The sequence below is a fragment of the Lathyrus oleraceus genome, chromosome 6 (assembly GCF_024323335.1).
Source record: "Lathyrus oleraceus cultivar Zhongwan6 chromosome 6, CAAS_Psat_ZW6_1.0, whole genome shotgun sequence".
Taxonomy (NCBI): domain Eukaryota; kingdom Viridiplantae; phylum Streptophyta; class Magnoliopsida; order Fabales; family Fabaceae; genus Lathyrus; species Lathyrus oleraceus.
The window spans coordinates 49,164,043-49,179,643 of record NC_066584.1 but is presented as its reverse complement, the minus strand read 5'-3'; the positions used below and the strand labels follow the sequence as shown (position 1 = coordinate 49,179,643).

General features: G+C 34.1%; 1 protein-coding gene and 1 long non-coding RNA gene across 3 annotated transcripts; both read right to left on the bottom strand.

Annotated features, from left to right (window-relative positions):
- Positions 1 to 12,136, bottom strand: LOC127091267 (rust resistance kinase Lr10). 2 transcript variants are annotated; one of them, XM_051029854.1, is made up of 4 exons: positions 12,007 to 12,136; positions 11,160 to 11,863; positions 10,664 to 10,714; positions 1 to 1,249 (listed from the first exon to the last, which is right to left on the bottom strand). In XM_051029854.1, the coding sequence occupies exons 2-4, from the start codon at positions 11,488 to 11,490 to the stop codon at positions 138 to 140; spliced, it is 1,494 nt and encodes a 497-aa protein (XP_050885811.1). In that variant the 5' UTR covers positions 11,491 to 11,863; positions 12,007 to 12,136; the 3' UTR covers positions 1 to 137. The 2 variants fall into 2 exon arrangements, with proteins under 2 accessions (XP_050885811.1, XP_050885809.1); XM_051029852.1 differs by lacking the exon at positions 12,007 to 12,136 and having other exon boundaries at positions 11,160 to 12,000.
- LOC127091269 (uncharacterized) lies at positions 6,200 to 10,657 on the bottom strand. The gene is made up of 2 exons (XR_007791898.1): positions 9,430 to 10,657; positions 6,200 to 9,107 (listed from the first exon to the last, which is right to left on the bottom strand). It is a non-coding gene; the product is annotated as an uncharacterized LOC127091269 (long non-coding RNA).
- Positions 12,137 to 15,601: the final 3,465 nt, after the last annotated feature.

Sequence of the window (15,601 nt, the reverse complement as noted above, 5' to 3'; positions counted from 1 at the left end):
TAGTGATAATATATTTATTCAACAAGTGAGTTTTCAATACAATTAAAAAGCATTCTTAATCCATAATAAGATATAGTACATAGATTTGTTTTACAATAATTTGTGTCATCATCCCTTACTGTCGTACCATATGAAGTCTACGAACTACCAACACTATCATCTGTAACATTTGCAACTGGTTGATCTTGTAGACAAAAGTAAGGTTTATTAGGAATCTGCAACTCCCCATCTTCTTCTTCAAGCATCTCCAACACTTTAATCATTGAAGGACGGTCCTCAGGTTTTGTCTGTATACACCACAAAGCCACAATCATCATTTTCTTTGCCAATTTCATTTCTTCATCTGTGTCATTCTCAATTGTTACTTCCTTTCCATCATGTAACTGATCATAAATCCAAAAAGGGAAATAAATTTGGCTAGATTTCTCAGTCACTGCATTCAAATTCTTTCTTCTACTAGCCATCTCCATTAACAACATCCCAAAGCTATAGACATCAGCTTTGTAAGATACTGCACCAACATTTCTATAGAATAATTCAGGGGCCATATATCCTATGGTTCCTCTTACCGCAGTTAAGGTCACAATGCTTTTATCTGTAGGATAAAATCTAGCTAGTCCGAAATCAGAAATTTTTGGATTAAAATTCTCGTCAAGAAGGATGTTATGAGGCTTTATGTCAAAGTGGAGAATTTTCATATTGCATCCATTATGTAAGTACTCAATTCCCCGAGCCACTCCAAAAGAAACATTATACAATTTTTCGCAACTCAAAGAATAACTCTCTTGAGAAGAAAATATGTATTTTTCAAGTGATCCATTTGGCATGAACTCATATATAAGAGCACGTTTTGACCCCTCCACACAAAAACCAATGAGTTGCACCACATTAACATGGTGAATCCTACCAATTGTAGAAACTTCATTCATAAAATCTTGGCCATTGGTCTTGCCTCTGTCCAATAATTTTACAGCAACAAGACGACCACTTCGAAGCTGTCCTTTGAAAACAGATCCATAACCTCCATGACCTAGTTTTATCTTGAATTGTTTTGTCATTTTTTTTATGTCTCGATAAGAGTACCTTATCGGCATAATGTTATTGTCACTTTGTAGAAAATCTTCAACATTATCGTACACTGATAAATGTTTCTGTAAATGTTTCTGTCGCCATTTGTAGACTAATAATACAATTATACATGGTGTTCCAAACACGAATTTAACACCGCCTAGTAAAGCAACAATTTGAGCTGTAGAGAAAATAATTTATTAGTCTAAAAAATAAACCATACTTAAAAACGATATTTTATAGTAGAAAATACTTATTATAGATTATCCACTTACAAAATCATCATTCAGAAGAAAATGTCCAATTAAGAGAAATTTGAACGCTCTCTCAGTGGAGAATGCAAGCCAAGATATATATCCTTATAACTGGTAAAATGCTTTATTTTCACGTTGGTATATTTTTCTAGAGAAATAGTAAATCGTGATATGGGTTTTAAAATATCTATACCATGAATCAAACAAAATTTCTTTAAATTGAAATAATTTCTTTGGTATTTTAGTGTTTGTTTTGATACCATAGGCAAAATTCAAACAAAATCAATATAAAATATGATACAACATGATTGATTAGATGATGATCCAACCAACTTTTATCGATTACTCAAGCAATCTTTCTGCCACCCTCAAATTGTATGGCACTCCTACATTTTTTTTCATAATAATAAATTTATCCTTCTCATTATTTTACTTTCCAAAGTTTTACATTATAATAAATAAAGCTCTCTGTAAAAATTTGATAGAGACAAGATATTCGATACAAAAAATTTGGCGAAGTTGGATTTTTATGCATTTTTAAGTGACATTTAAAAATCTGGTATGAAGTTGTATCAGATTTTTTCAAATATCCAGAAATATATTGAAGTTTTATCGGATTTTTGACAAATACTCGGAATTTTTGTGTAGTTTTATCAGAATTTTTCTAAAAAATCAGAAATTCTTAAAAGTTTTGCCGGATATTTTTTAAAAAAATCAGAAATACCTTAAATGTTTTCGTATTTTTGAGAAACATCTTAAATCTTTTGTCGTTTTATCGGATTTTTCGAAAAGTCCGGAATATGTAAAGTTTTTTTACGTGAGATTTTGAAAAATCTGAAAAAAATGTTGAATACCGGATATTTTGGAAAGTTTGGTATACCAGATATTTTGCATTGACCAAAAAATTCGGTAATTCAGTATGTTCCAATTGTGCGGTCCTATTTCTGATGGTTCCCAAGTGGATTTTACTATATTTTTCACCATTGATGCAGTATGTTTTACATAAATATTTACTTTTTATATAATTCTGCCGTCCTCATTTTTTATATCTCATAGATTGATAGTTCATTTTGTATATGTTATAAATGTCAGATATTCCCCTCTATGGCTGACATCTAGGCATGGTCGTAGTTCGTTGATAAATAACATGGTATTGTTATTGTTATTATTCGTTCTGATATCGTAAGTGGGATGAGAAGGAGAAAAGATAAATTAATTATGGATTGTGAGAGAGGAGGAAATTACTAGAAGAAGGACGTGGTTGCAGGGAATTATGCTATGGAAGTGAAATGTCAATTTATGTTGAGATCTGTGCCAAGTGGAAGCGGCTGGAAGATTACGATCAGGTATGGGTTTCACGATCAGGTATGGGTTTCACAATCATATGCCAGATTTTTCAAAATATCGTGTAGGTTTATTTTGTTTCCGGCTTTTTACAAATAACAGCTTTCCATATTTATTTTTTTCAAAAATTCGGAAGTTCTTAAAAAAATCATAAAACCTTAATTTTTTACCGTCAATTTTGTCGATGTTCGACATTTCTGCATACTTTTGTAAAATATCTGGTAATTTTTCAATAAATATGTTAATTCTACTTCCAAATGGAAAATTTTATGAAAAATCCATAATTTTACAAAACTTTTTTAAAATCTGATAATTTATAGCAAGGGCAAAAGCGTAATCACAACCCCTTTAGAGAGTGCAATTTAGGGGCGGTAGGAAGATTCCTCCGGTTACTCATTTAACCTGACCCATTTTAAAAGTTTCTTTTTGGGTGAAGTTGAATTGTTTTTTTTGGTATAGTATGAGGTGATGTTTGTTGTGGTGGACAATAGGTATAATACCCAAAATAAAACGCATGTATTTTCATAATATCCAAAATACCCTTATTAAAAAAAGAGGGAACAAAAAATCTGGTAGTGCAATTGAAAGTTTTTGGATTTTTCGAAACACCAATAGTTCGTTTCTAATAGGAAAGAAAATTGAAATTAAATTTATCAGACTATTCAAAAAAACCCGGTAAAATCACATATTTTGTAGAAAAATATGATAGAATATTTTGAAAAATCCGGTAAAAATTCATAGTTTTTTTTTTAAATTTGGTACAAACTAATAGGTTTTATAAAAAAATCGGTAAAAATTTATAGATTTTTTGAAAAATCTAGTAAAAATCATAGATATTTTGAAAAATCAAATAAAAACCCATAGATAGAATTCATAGACTTTTTGAAAAATCTGGAAAATCTTATTGTTTTTTGAAAAAACTGATAGTGTATTTGAAAATCCATTAAAATTTCATAGGATTTTAAAAAGTCTGGTAGTTCAAATCCGATAATTTTTAAAAGATTTGGTAAAAACTCATGAGATTTCCAAAAATCAGATAAAAATTCATGAAATTCTTCAAAAATCCGATAAACAATCGAATTTTTTCCAAAAATCTTAAAGACACAATTTTTCAAAAACATAAAAAATCACAATGTGAATTATGGTAAAAAAATCTGAAAACACAATATTTCTAAAAATCCAAAAAAAGAAACTCTTCAAATTCCAAAAAAAATCTCAAGATCTAGGTATTGTTACACCTTTTGCTTCTATTTTTTTTTTCAGGATAATGTTCCTTATATTTTTTTAAGGATGCTATTAGTACTAGAGGGGTTTAACTTGTCTAGTTTCCTAGAAGGTGCTCCTATTCCTCTTGCTACACGTTAAGAGCGTCGTGTTATCATGTCCTCTAGTACTTTTTTGTTTGATCTCGAGCACAAAACAGATATAAAAATTTTAAACTTAGATAAACAATTACGTTGTACTTTGATGTGAAAGTGGTTGATAGGTTAGTATCTTTGGAAGGAAGAGACAATCCTGAAAAGTTTGCAAATGTGTATAGACTTAGTGTTTAATGTTAATATGTTCTTTTAACATTTTTGCAATGGGAATTAGGATTGAAAATATTAATGTATGAAGTTTATCTTGTCCAACTCCTTCGCGTTTGTGGCAATTCAAAAGACAAAGTTCAACGAGACATATATTTCCTTGGTCATTATTTGTGGTATAATTCTTTCTTAGAGGGACGTTTTGATGATATTGCCTTATCTTCTCATCTTCTTCTTATTGAAGTCGATATGGAGGTCCTTAGTTGATGGGAATAAGAACTATAGTATGAATGGTTTTAACTTCCCTTTTTTAAGAGGTTATAACATCTCCTTAGATTTGATATGACTATTTTGTTTGGTCGATTCTATTGCTCGACATCTCTTCCAATGCTTTTTCCTATTATTCGGTTACCCTTGTCCCTAAGGGGATTTCCCTTCACGATCGGGGGACTACTGAACTATCTCTCTAGTGGCACCCATTTACAAACTTATCACGAAAGTAGTGGCGGCTAGGTTAGCGAAAGTAATGGATAAGCTTATTTTTCCCCATTATTCTCTTTTCCTTAAAGGGAACTATTGTTTGATGGGGTAGTCGTGGTTAATGAGTTTGTTGATTTGACAAAGAAAACTAAGAAATTTTTAAGGTGGACTTTAAAAAGACTTATGATTTTGTTAGTTGGACTTTCCTGGATTATGTGTTGGCAAAGTTTGGTTTTATTCACAAATTGTGTGCCTCAGTACGAGATTGTGTTTTTTTTAATAATCTTGTCGTCTTTGTTAATGGTTTTCTGACCCAAGAGATAAGTATTCAAAAAGGTTTGAAGAAAGGGTAGTCTTTAGTCTCTTTCCTTTTCCTGCTGGTGATGAGAGGACTTAATGGATTGTTTAGTAGGTGATATAGTTGGACTCAGACATTCATTTCAATTTTTCTAAGTGTAGTCGAGTTGGGACATATAGACCCAATTTTATGGTTTTTATAGGATATTTCCTTCATTGTAAATATGATACCCTTCCTTTCAAATACCTTGGGATTTCAATTGATGATAACACTCGTCTCGAGAGAACTTAAGAGCTTTTGATTAACCTTGTTACTAGGCATATGCTCTAGCTAAGTCATAAGTATGTTTGACTAAGGGAATGGCGGTTACGCTCAATTCGATCCTTAATTTGATATTTATTTTCTTTTTGTCCTTTTCTAAAATGTTTGTTAAGATGTGGAAGAGAATAGTTAAGATCTAAAGAAGATTCTTCAGGGTGGAAAGATAATATGATATTTCTTGGGTTAAATAGTCTAATATATGTTAGCCTAAGTAAAAATGTGAGTTGGGTGTTCATGACCTTCACTTAATTAATATGGCTTTTCAAGGTAAATGGCGGTGGAGGTTGATTTTCTAGGCTAAGGGCATGACGTGATATTTTGGAGGTTGATTTTCTAGGCTAAGGGCATGACGTGATATTTAGATACGATGATCATGTCATTCTCGTTCTCGTGTATTTTGTGTAGTGTGTGAAGTGGTATGTCATTTTTAAGTTGTTTAGGTTATCTTTTGTCCTTTTTAATGATCTTTATATTTGACTTTTGATCTTCTTATATGTTAGGGGATTTGTTTAGGATATCGTTAAATTATGATTTGACATTCGGTGGTCATTCTAGAAAGCTCAGAATGATGTCAACTTTTCAGGTATGTCTCTAAACACAGAGAATTTAAAAAACAAGAAGATTTTATCTTATTGAAAATGATATTTTGATATATTCCCGGTTGATTCATGCATTTTCTCTTATTGGCTAAAAAATTCCATTCTTTGCTTGAGCCAACAACAGTTTGAGAGTTTGACATGGTTATTCCCAAGGAAGAAATCTTGAACGATTATGATATGTAGATAATGGTCTTTAGTGTTAGATTCTAGCCTAGAGCCCTTTTGTGGTATGGTGATTTTTTCATTGTTTTGGTTGTTCATCCTATGAGCTTTTGTTCTTTTGCTGTAGTTTTTTTGGATGACTATGTATTTTTATTGGGATAGCTTGGTATCTAGTGTTTGATTAATCCAATATAATTATTTTTAATGATATTAAAATTAAATATTTTTAATGACAAACCGGTAATAATTAATTGACTATTATATAGACTATTTATATTATGAATATTAAATTATAATATTATTGTAAAAACCTTTTAGTGACAAAATGGCCATCATACTAATCAAAAGACTCCTAAATATCTTTTAAAAAATAAAAGAAATATTTTTTGAACATTATTTTTATTAGAGATAAATTAATAGTTTATTATTAGTTTGTTAGGTTTGTTATTAGTTTGTTAGGGTTGATCCTATTTTTAAGATTTGAAAAATAGATCATGAGCCTATATATAAAGGTATGTCATGCGTCATAAAAAATAATAAGAATACAATATATTTTTCAAGTTAACTTTCTATACTTGAATCCGAGCACTATTTTGATTCGGAAGAGATATTGGAGAAGAAAAATACCTACAAACCTAAAACAAAGAACACACAAACTTATCATCTAAACAACTCTGATAATCATGGAACTACACTCGTGACAACATTGTTGAATGGAGAAAATTACCGCACATGGACAATATCGATCAAGATGGCTTTGTGTGCAAAGACGAAACTGGATTTCATTGATGGAAGCGTCAAGAAACCATCAAGACAATCTAAAATGTACCATGACTAGAAGAAGGCAGATTCAACGATGACAACTTGGTTGATCAATGCGACAAAACCAAATATACACAGCAGCATCTCACATACTTCAACGGCTCGAGGTGTGTGGGTGGATCTTGAAGAACGCTTTGCTCGGACTAATGCACTGTGAATCCATCAGTTGTGGAGACACTTGTGTTTAATGTAAAAACAACCAGAAATAAGTGTAATAGATTACTACACTCAATTCAAAAGTCTTGTTGATGAATTGAGTGAATTGCAAACCCTACCTGAATGCAGTTGTTGAGCTTCTAAAGTACTGACACAAAGGAAAGAAGAACAACGAGTCCATCTTTTTCTTGGAGGCTTTGATAGTGAACAATACTCTCATATCAAGGAACCATATCTAATTTTGGTCCACTACCCTCTCTTAGGCGTGTCTTTAATCAAATACAAAGAGAAGAATCTCGTTTTGCATCAGATAAGGAAAGAGATTCTAAGGTGAAAAATGCATATGTTTTTTACTTAGGTGCATATAGGAAAAGAGGAAAGGAATATCACTCAAGATTAAAGTGTGATCACAGTGGGAAAACTGGACATGTCAAGGCACAATGCTTTGAGATTGTTGGATATCCAGTAAGTAGGGAATCATGAAGAACTCAAATGCGAGAACCTAACAAATCATAAGGGAAACAAATAGCAAATTTTTCTCAGGCCAATGAGAGAAAAGAGTATCCAGAAGCAGCAACATCAGGACATGTCCTGCCTAGAGTTTGTGCCAAAAGTCATGCAAACGCACATGAAAACGTGACTAGTAAATTTGAACATTGTTTCAATTGGATACTAGATAGTGGTAATTCACACCACATGACTCATTTGACCTCGATATTAAAGAAAATAATAAAATTAGATAAACCTTTCTACATAACTACACCAATAGTGATTTCAAAGTTAGTTGAAAATATGGGAGATGTGAATTTATCAAGTCTCATTACGTTAAAAGATGTGTTATTGGTTCTTAACTTTAAATGCAATCTGATTTCAATTCATAAACTATCATATGATTTAAATTGTTATGTGATTTATGATCAAAACTCTTGCACAATACAAGACCAAGCCTCGAAGAGGAAGATTGGATCATGTGACCTACATGAATGGGCGTGTGTGTTCATAAAGCATCATCAATAAGGCGTCATGGGTGCAACTAAGAAGGACATGGAAACCTTATGGCAAATCAGAATTGGACATTCCTCAAATCAAGTCCTTCAATATTTTTCACATTTAGTCAAATGCAATTTGATAGAGCAAATTGTTGTGATGTATGCCACAAGGCAAAATAATGTAGAAACCTTTTCCCTTTAAGCATTAATAAAGCAGAAACACCTGTTGAATTGATTCACTGTGACTTATGGGGGAAATATCATACTGCCATAAACAACAGATCACATTACTTTCTAATCAACGTAGATGACTACACTCATGGCACGTGGGTATATTTAATGAAACACAAGACAAAGACTTTACAACATTTTATTAATTTTAGCAATCTAATCAAAAGGCAGCTTAATATGCATATCAAGAGGATTATGAGTGACAATAGGACAAAGTTTACTAACTCTTATTTCAAGTGATTCACTCAAAAAGAAGGGATCATGTATGAAACTTCTTGTGTTACCACACCTCAACAGAATGGACATGTGGAACACAAACATAGATAAATTTTGAACATAGCACGGGCCTTGAATTTTCAAGCAAACTCTTATTGCGTTTTTGGGGAGATTGTGTATTGACAACATCATATCTAATCAATAGAACCCCTATAATGGAAAATAAGGGGGTCACTTCATACGAGTTACTTTTTATGAGAGCACCAAACTATGAGCACTCGAGAACTTTTGGTTGCTTGTGCTACAAGAAAAATGACTCAAGGGGATCCGTAAATTTGACCCCATAGCTGAAAGGAGTATTTTTATTGGTTATCCACAAGGACAAAAAGGATGGAAAGTTTACAATCCAAAGACTCGCGGATGCTGCATATCGAGAGATATAGTGTTTTATGAGCATATCTTTCTTTACCATATACAAGACAATAATTGGTCTACTAATTTTAGAAATAACTCATCAAGTGATAACCTTAATGGTGAATTTTCACTCTATAATGATGCAGAATTGGAAGTACAGAGCTTTGGGGAAATTCTTCATAATGACCAAACATCAGGTCCTATGGAAAGCTTACCTATTAAGGAGCCTGAATAAAAAATTCAAATTAAGAGTGAGTCTATAGAGCAAGAACATGTATCCATAGATGATGTGAATGAGAAAGTCACCAATGATTCTAAAAAATAATCATTAAGTGAAAGTGAATGAGAAGTCTCAAATGAGGGGGAGCCTTAAAACATGTCATGCCACGCATAAGACGACCTCCAAATAATCTAAAAGACTATGATTGTGGCAAAATGAACATAAACCCCAAGTGCATGGCATCAATTCCAGAGTTCTCTTCGGGTATCACATATCCCATCTCAAAAATTTTAAAATATGATAAGTTTTCACAAAAATATCGAGCTTACCTTGCAGCTATTACCAATGACGAATTACCTAAATCATATACCCAAGTAGTCAAGGACACAGTTCGGAGGGAGGCCATGGCTCAAGAAATCAAGGCCCTAGAAGACAATGGAACATGAGAACTAACTCATTTACCGCAATGAACAAAATTGATAGGATGTAGATGGGTGTACAAAATTAAACATAAAGCTACAGGTGAGATTGAAAAGTACAAGGTATGATTAGTTCCAAAAGGTTACACATAGATATAAGGTGGGGAGTTCAATGAAAAATTTCCGCTAGTGGCCAAAATGACTATAGATAGATGCTTGTTAATAGTTATGGTGGCGAAAGGATGAAAATTACATCAAATGGATGTTAACAATCCCTTCTTGCATGGAGAATTGACAGAAGAAGTATATATGAGTCATCCACAAGGATATAAAGTTCCAAACAAAGATTTGGTATGCAGATTAAAGAAGTCATTGTATGGCTTGAAACAAACATCTAAAAATTTGTATAGCGAGTTATCTCAATCTTTGATAAAAAATATGGTTTCCAAGACAAGCAGTCTGATCATAGTTTATTTACTTATTCACATGGATCAATTTTTCTTGTTGTGTTGATCTATGTTGATAACTTGATCATTGCTAGTAATGACCTTGAGACATGTGATCAGTTCAAGCAATGTCTCAGTCAAAGTTTCCACATGAAGGATCTTATTTTGCTTAAATAGTTCCTAGGCCTGGAACTAGCATGAGGGTCAGAAGGGATATTCCTATTTAAAAGAAAATACACCTTAGACATTCTACAAGAATGTGCAATGCTTGGTTGTAAGTATTTTTTGTTTCCAACGGAACAAAATCACAAACTTGCTTTGCCTAAGGGACCTCCATTCTTAAAACCATCAAGATATAGGAGATTAGTTAGATGTTTGATTTACTTAACTATCACTAGACATGAATTAACCTACTCAGTTCATACTCTAAGTCAATTCATGCAAACTTCACTCCAAGACCATTGGGATGCTGCTATTAGTATGTTAGAGTTTATTAGATTTATTGTTAATTTGTTATACTTTATTAGGATTGATCCTATTTTGAAACTCTAAAATATGTCATATTTTTTAAAATATGTCATATGCCATCAAAAACAATAAAAATGCATCATATTTTTTAAGATAACTTTCTATTAGTTTTAAGTCTCACATTTTGTTTGGGATGCCTTCCACTAAATTAAGAGAATGTGAGGTCTTACCCGTGAACAATAATAATGATTTGACAGTAGAAGCCAAAACGAACCAGAATCCTGCAAGAACGCACACAAAACATGGTTCACAAACAACTTGGTTTAGTAAGGATTTTATTTTATAAAAGAGTGAGTATAAAATACAATACTAGATTGAATATCTTTTAACACTTAAGGTGTGGAAAACATTTGGATAAGAGTAATTGTAAATAGGAGAAAAATTAAGGAATCCAAATTAAAAGAAATAGAGCATAAAAATTGCACAGTTGCAATTCATTCACACGAGATATGAATTGTATTACATTCACAAATAAAATAGAATAAGAAAAGGTTTAGCTTTTTGCAACCGTACAAACTAAATGTGACTTTACCTAGTTTAGTGATTATGGCCAAAATTTCATCTATATTATTAGTAGTGTATTTGAAATGACTATAGTAAAAAAAATGACTAAAGTAGATAATAAATTCAACTTTGAGAAAGGTTGAGTGGTTTGAAGCAAATTACCATCCTGTATACAGCGATATTGGCTATTGTCATCGAGGTATAAAAACCATCCATCTTCACAAAGACCGTTGGACCAAGAAAGTTCAAATCCATAAAGCATCATACGGCGGATGTCGGTACAAGAAATGTTGCTGTTGTTGCCATCTTGTAAATCCCAAGAAGTGAGATACATATACTCTATACGACACCCGTCTTCCAGCCCCAATTCTGAAAGAGATTTGCCATAAACACCAACATAGAAAGGATCTCCATACAGTGTGTATGAACTAATATTCATACAGTTGCCAACGGACGAATATTCCATCCGATTTGGACAGCTCACAAATAACATTGATTTTGACAATACAAAATAAGACCCATTTTTGTCTGAATAATACGATAGGTAGATGTAAGAACTGAAGCTATAGATTCCAAAAGAATAATAAGGAGGGAGTGAATTGTTAGAACGAAGATTGAAATCCAATAGTCGTATAGTGAGGTTATTGTAATTAATTGATTCTACATAAGATTTTCCATATGATTCATCATTGTACAAAATCAATTGGTTGTTGTCCTCGCATGATAGCGTGTAGCTTTTGTCACCACAGTTCTCTGGACTGTTTTTCAAGCGGAAAGGGTAGCTGATGTTATGAACACCGCACCTTGTAGAACACGACGACTCTTGTTGTAGTTGTTGTTCATCACCAATGCGAAACAGTGTCCTCCTGTTCGAGAATATTAATAGTATTAGTAACACTATCACCATAACAAGGGATAAGGATGACATTTTTGGTTTTCTGATAGAAAGTTGAATACTCGCAATTTAGACAGTAACGAGGAAACACTCAACACACGGTGCAAGACTTACTTTTCAAAGTCTTGTTTCGAATAGTAATAGATGTTGATGATTATTGGGACAATTAGGAGTTACTAGCACCACATATATCTTGGAATATCATCAGATCAATATCTACACTTCACATAAGCTCTTATGTCATTAGAGATAAGGCAATTATTGATCTTTCTATTTATTATTTTTATTTATTAAAAACTAGACGATTAATCGGTGTGATGGCATATAAGAGTTTAATATTATTATCTTGATTTAAATAGTCGATTAATCTAAGTAAATTGGGCGTGTTTTTAATTTTCGAAACTATTTTGTTTAAAGTCGGCAGGAAATCTGCTAATTTTCCTGCAGATTATAATTTTTAAAATTAAAACAAAATAAAATTTAATTATTAAGAACTTTATTCACACAAAAAAAAGATAAAGTGTAAAAAAAAAAGTCTACTTACAAAAACAGTTGTTTATATAAAATCTATTATCTTTTTCCAATAAAATCATAAAAATATTTACCGAATTGAAATTACATACATTTATGAAAATGTAGTTAATTATTTAACATTTTGAAATACTTTTTTTTGTAAATTACTGTAGTGAAAACGATACCGAAATAACAAAATATAATTAGTTTTTTGATTGACAAAAAATCTACAAGGGTAGAAAAAGAAAAGCAAGAAGAACACAACAAGTTGGTTATAAATTGTTATTCTTTACTTCCTCTTTCAAACAATATTACAAGTGTTACTGTTACCACGAAAAATCTCTAAAGGATGCTGAAAGCATAGTTAGTGATAGAGTCCTGTGAAATTGGGGGTTGTACCCCATCAAGGGATGAAGAGGTGTTTAAGGCAAATAAGAGTGAGAAAAACACAAGGGTTGAAGTCGACTGGAGAACGTGTTTGGTCGACAGGCCATTCTGTCGATTGAGGTGAAGTTTGAGACTTAAAGAATTTTTCTTTTATGCCAAAGGCGTAGAAGACAGCGCCGTCCTAGCATCTGGGCGGGAGAAATTTGAAATTTAAATAGCCAGCAGTTACAAGAAGAATAAAGAGCGCCAGAATCTGGAGCAGTTGGCAAGACGTGAGGGCAGCGGTTTGACAGATCGTGTGACATAACATCTGTTGGTTTCTAGGAGTTTTAGCTTATGAGCAGTTCCTTTAGTTTAGTATAAATAGAATGTCCCACGAGGGGCTCAAGGTGTTCACTTTGTACTGAAAATCACTTGTAAGAAAACTTCTCATTCCCAGCGCGAGGAAGCAAGAGTTTTTGAGAGTGCTATGTACGTGAATCACCACATTTATTTCAATGCAACTTCCTTACTTTTCAATTGTTCCCGTTGAACATTTTATCTTAATTTCATTTACTTTTGAGTTATCATTTTACGTTGTCGTTTATGTTGTCGACACTGATTCTATTACGATAATAGAGTTTACCAAAAGTGTGTTCGTCGTATACCTCTTTTGAATGCTATAGCATTGTCGGTCACGAGTCACCTATAGACTGTAGCATTATCTAAATCGTTCGTGTGGAAAACCCTACGCTTGTTCGACCCTTTGTTAGGAGTCGTTCCTCATGAAGTTATTATGTCGAGTTGGACAAGTCTCACTTGCACTAGCACATGTCCTAGGATCAACTGGTCGATCCTGCAAGTAACCCTTCGTTTTAAGGCCTAGGGAGGACCAGCAGTTGTTTACCAATTTCCACAGTAAACAAAATGGCACGCCCAGTGGGACGGTGCTAGAGCAGTTGCGAAATTGCATGAAACTTAGAAGTGGAAAACGGTATAGTAAGCCACGAAATATTGTGAAGATGTCAGAAACTAACACGGATGAAGTACCACGAGGAACTTTATCCACTACGGAAACAGCAATCTCACAGGTTGCTGTCGCATTACGCAAAAAACCGGCGGGAAAACAAGAACAACAGAGCCGCCACCGTGCGTTATTTATCCCAAAAGAGGGAAAGGAAACGCTCAGAGTAAACCTGGGAAAAGCATGGTCTCGCGACCAAAGAGAATGGGATCGGGAGTCGGTTATGCGAAGGGAAGATATTAGCACCCCTACGCATCCGTCGTACTCGACGGGATCCACACACAATAGGAAGGAAAATGGTTGCTAAAAAACGCTGCACACACACACACACACTGGCTGAAAGAGACACAAGAAAACAGACAAGACTGAAACTGACTCGGCAGGATACCGCATCCTGGGCCTACTTAGTCTATCAAGCCTAGACATCAGAGTCGAAGTAGTTCGGACTGGGGAAACGACACATGCTCGCTAGGATGTCGCATCCTATGCATACATATCTTCTTGGACGAAGAAGAATCAGAGCATTCGTAGCTCGGCTGACACGCACACAAACAAACACTGGCAAAGGCAAACGTGGAGCCTGAATGCCAATCACTGGACTTATATCAGCATCCGAACCAAAACACACACAAGAAGGCAAACGTGGAGCCTGAATGCCAATCACTGGGCTTACATCAGCATCCGAACCAAACAAAACCCACACTGGAACCCGAACGCCACTCGATGGACTTACATCAGCTCCCAAGCACACAACAACACAAAACAAAGACACAGGCGCCCGGAGAGATCTGCTCATCTCCTGCCTACGTACCTCATCTGGTATGAGGATCAGGGCGACGTAGTTCCCCTACGGAGGGATAAAGGACTAGCCTAACCAGATAACAGAGGGAGACACAACTAGGGAGACTACGACTCGAGCCTAGATGTTATCATGCAAAATCATCCCTAAGTTAAGGTTTCTAGCTAACTTGCACAGGAAGCAAGCCTATCCTAATCATGACTTGCACAGGAAGCAAGCCACACCTAACTTGCACAGGAAGCAAGCTAAACTAAACCTAACTTGCACAGGAAGCAAGCTAAAGCAAACACACAAGCACAAGTAGCACACACTATATGCAAGCAATGGGCTCAATCAAGGTTAGGTTTTAGTTGAGAGGTCATATCAACCTCAACAAACAAACCACTGGAACTGGGTAGTGTTAGCTCTTAACCTTGCCATTGAGGGGCTAAGGTGAAGCTGATGAAAGGTGAGTGAAGATGAGACTTCACAGCTCTTATCCCTGGCCTGGGAGAGCTTAAGACAAGAATGTGTGGGTTCAGAAAGGAGGAACCCTTCTACACATTTGAAACTGACTCAACTGTACAATTGTACAAGATCTTGGGTTTGTATCTGCAATGCATCAACACAGTGGTGTGAGCAAAGCAGATGACACACAGAATAGCAGGGGATAGGTTGTGTCATACGGTGAACTGACTTTTTGTGTTTTGCTTTTAATCGCAATGTCGCGGATAGCAAGAGTCGCCACCGACTTTTCTTTTATCCAATAAGGAAAGGTGGAAAAGAACAGGAAAGACCTCAATAGATTTTGGGTTCGGGAGGTACATTATACAAAGGGAAGGTGTTAGCACCCTTTGTATCCATGGTTATCCATGGGCTCTTAATTGCTGGATCACTTATATTTTTGTCTGAAAAGTGTTGGTGAATTGTTTAGAAAATGTTTTGAAAAAGAGAATTTAACTTTGTAATGATTCTCGTATGAATGTATACAAAGTATTTATCTCGTTTGATTTTGAAAACGGTTTAGA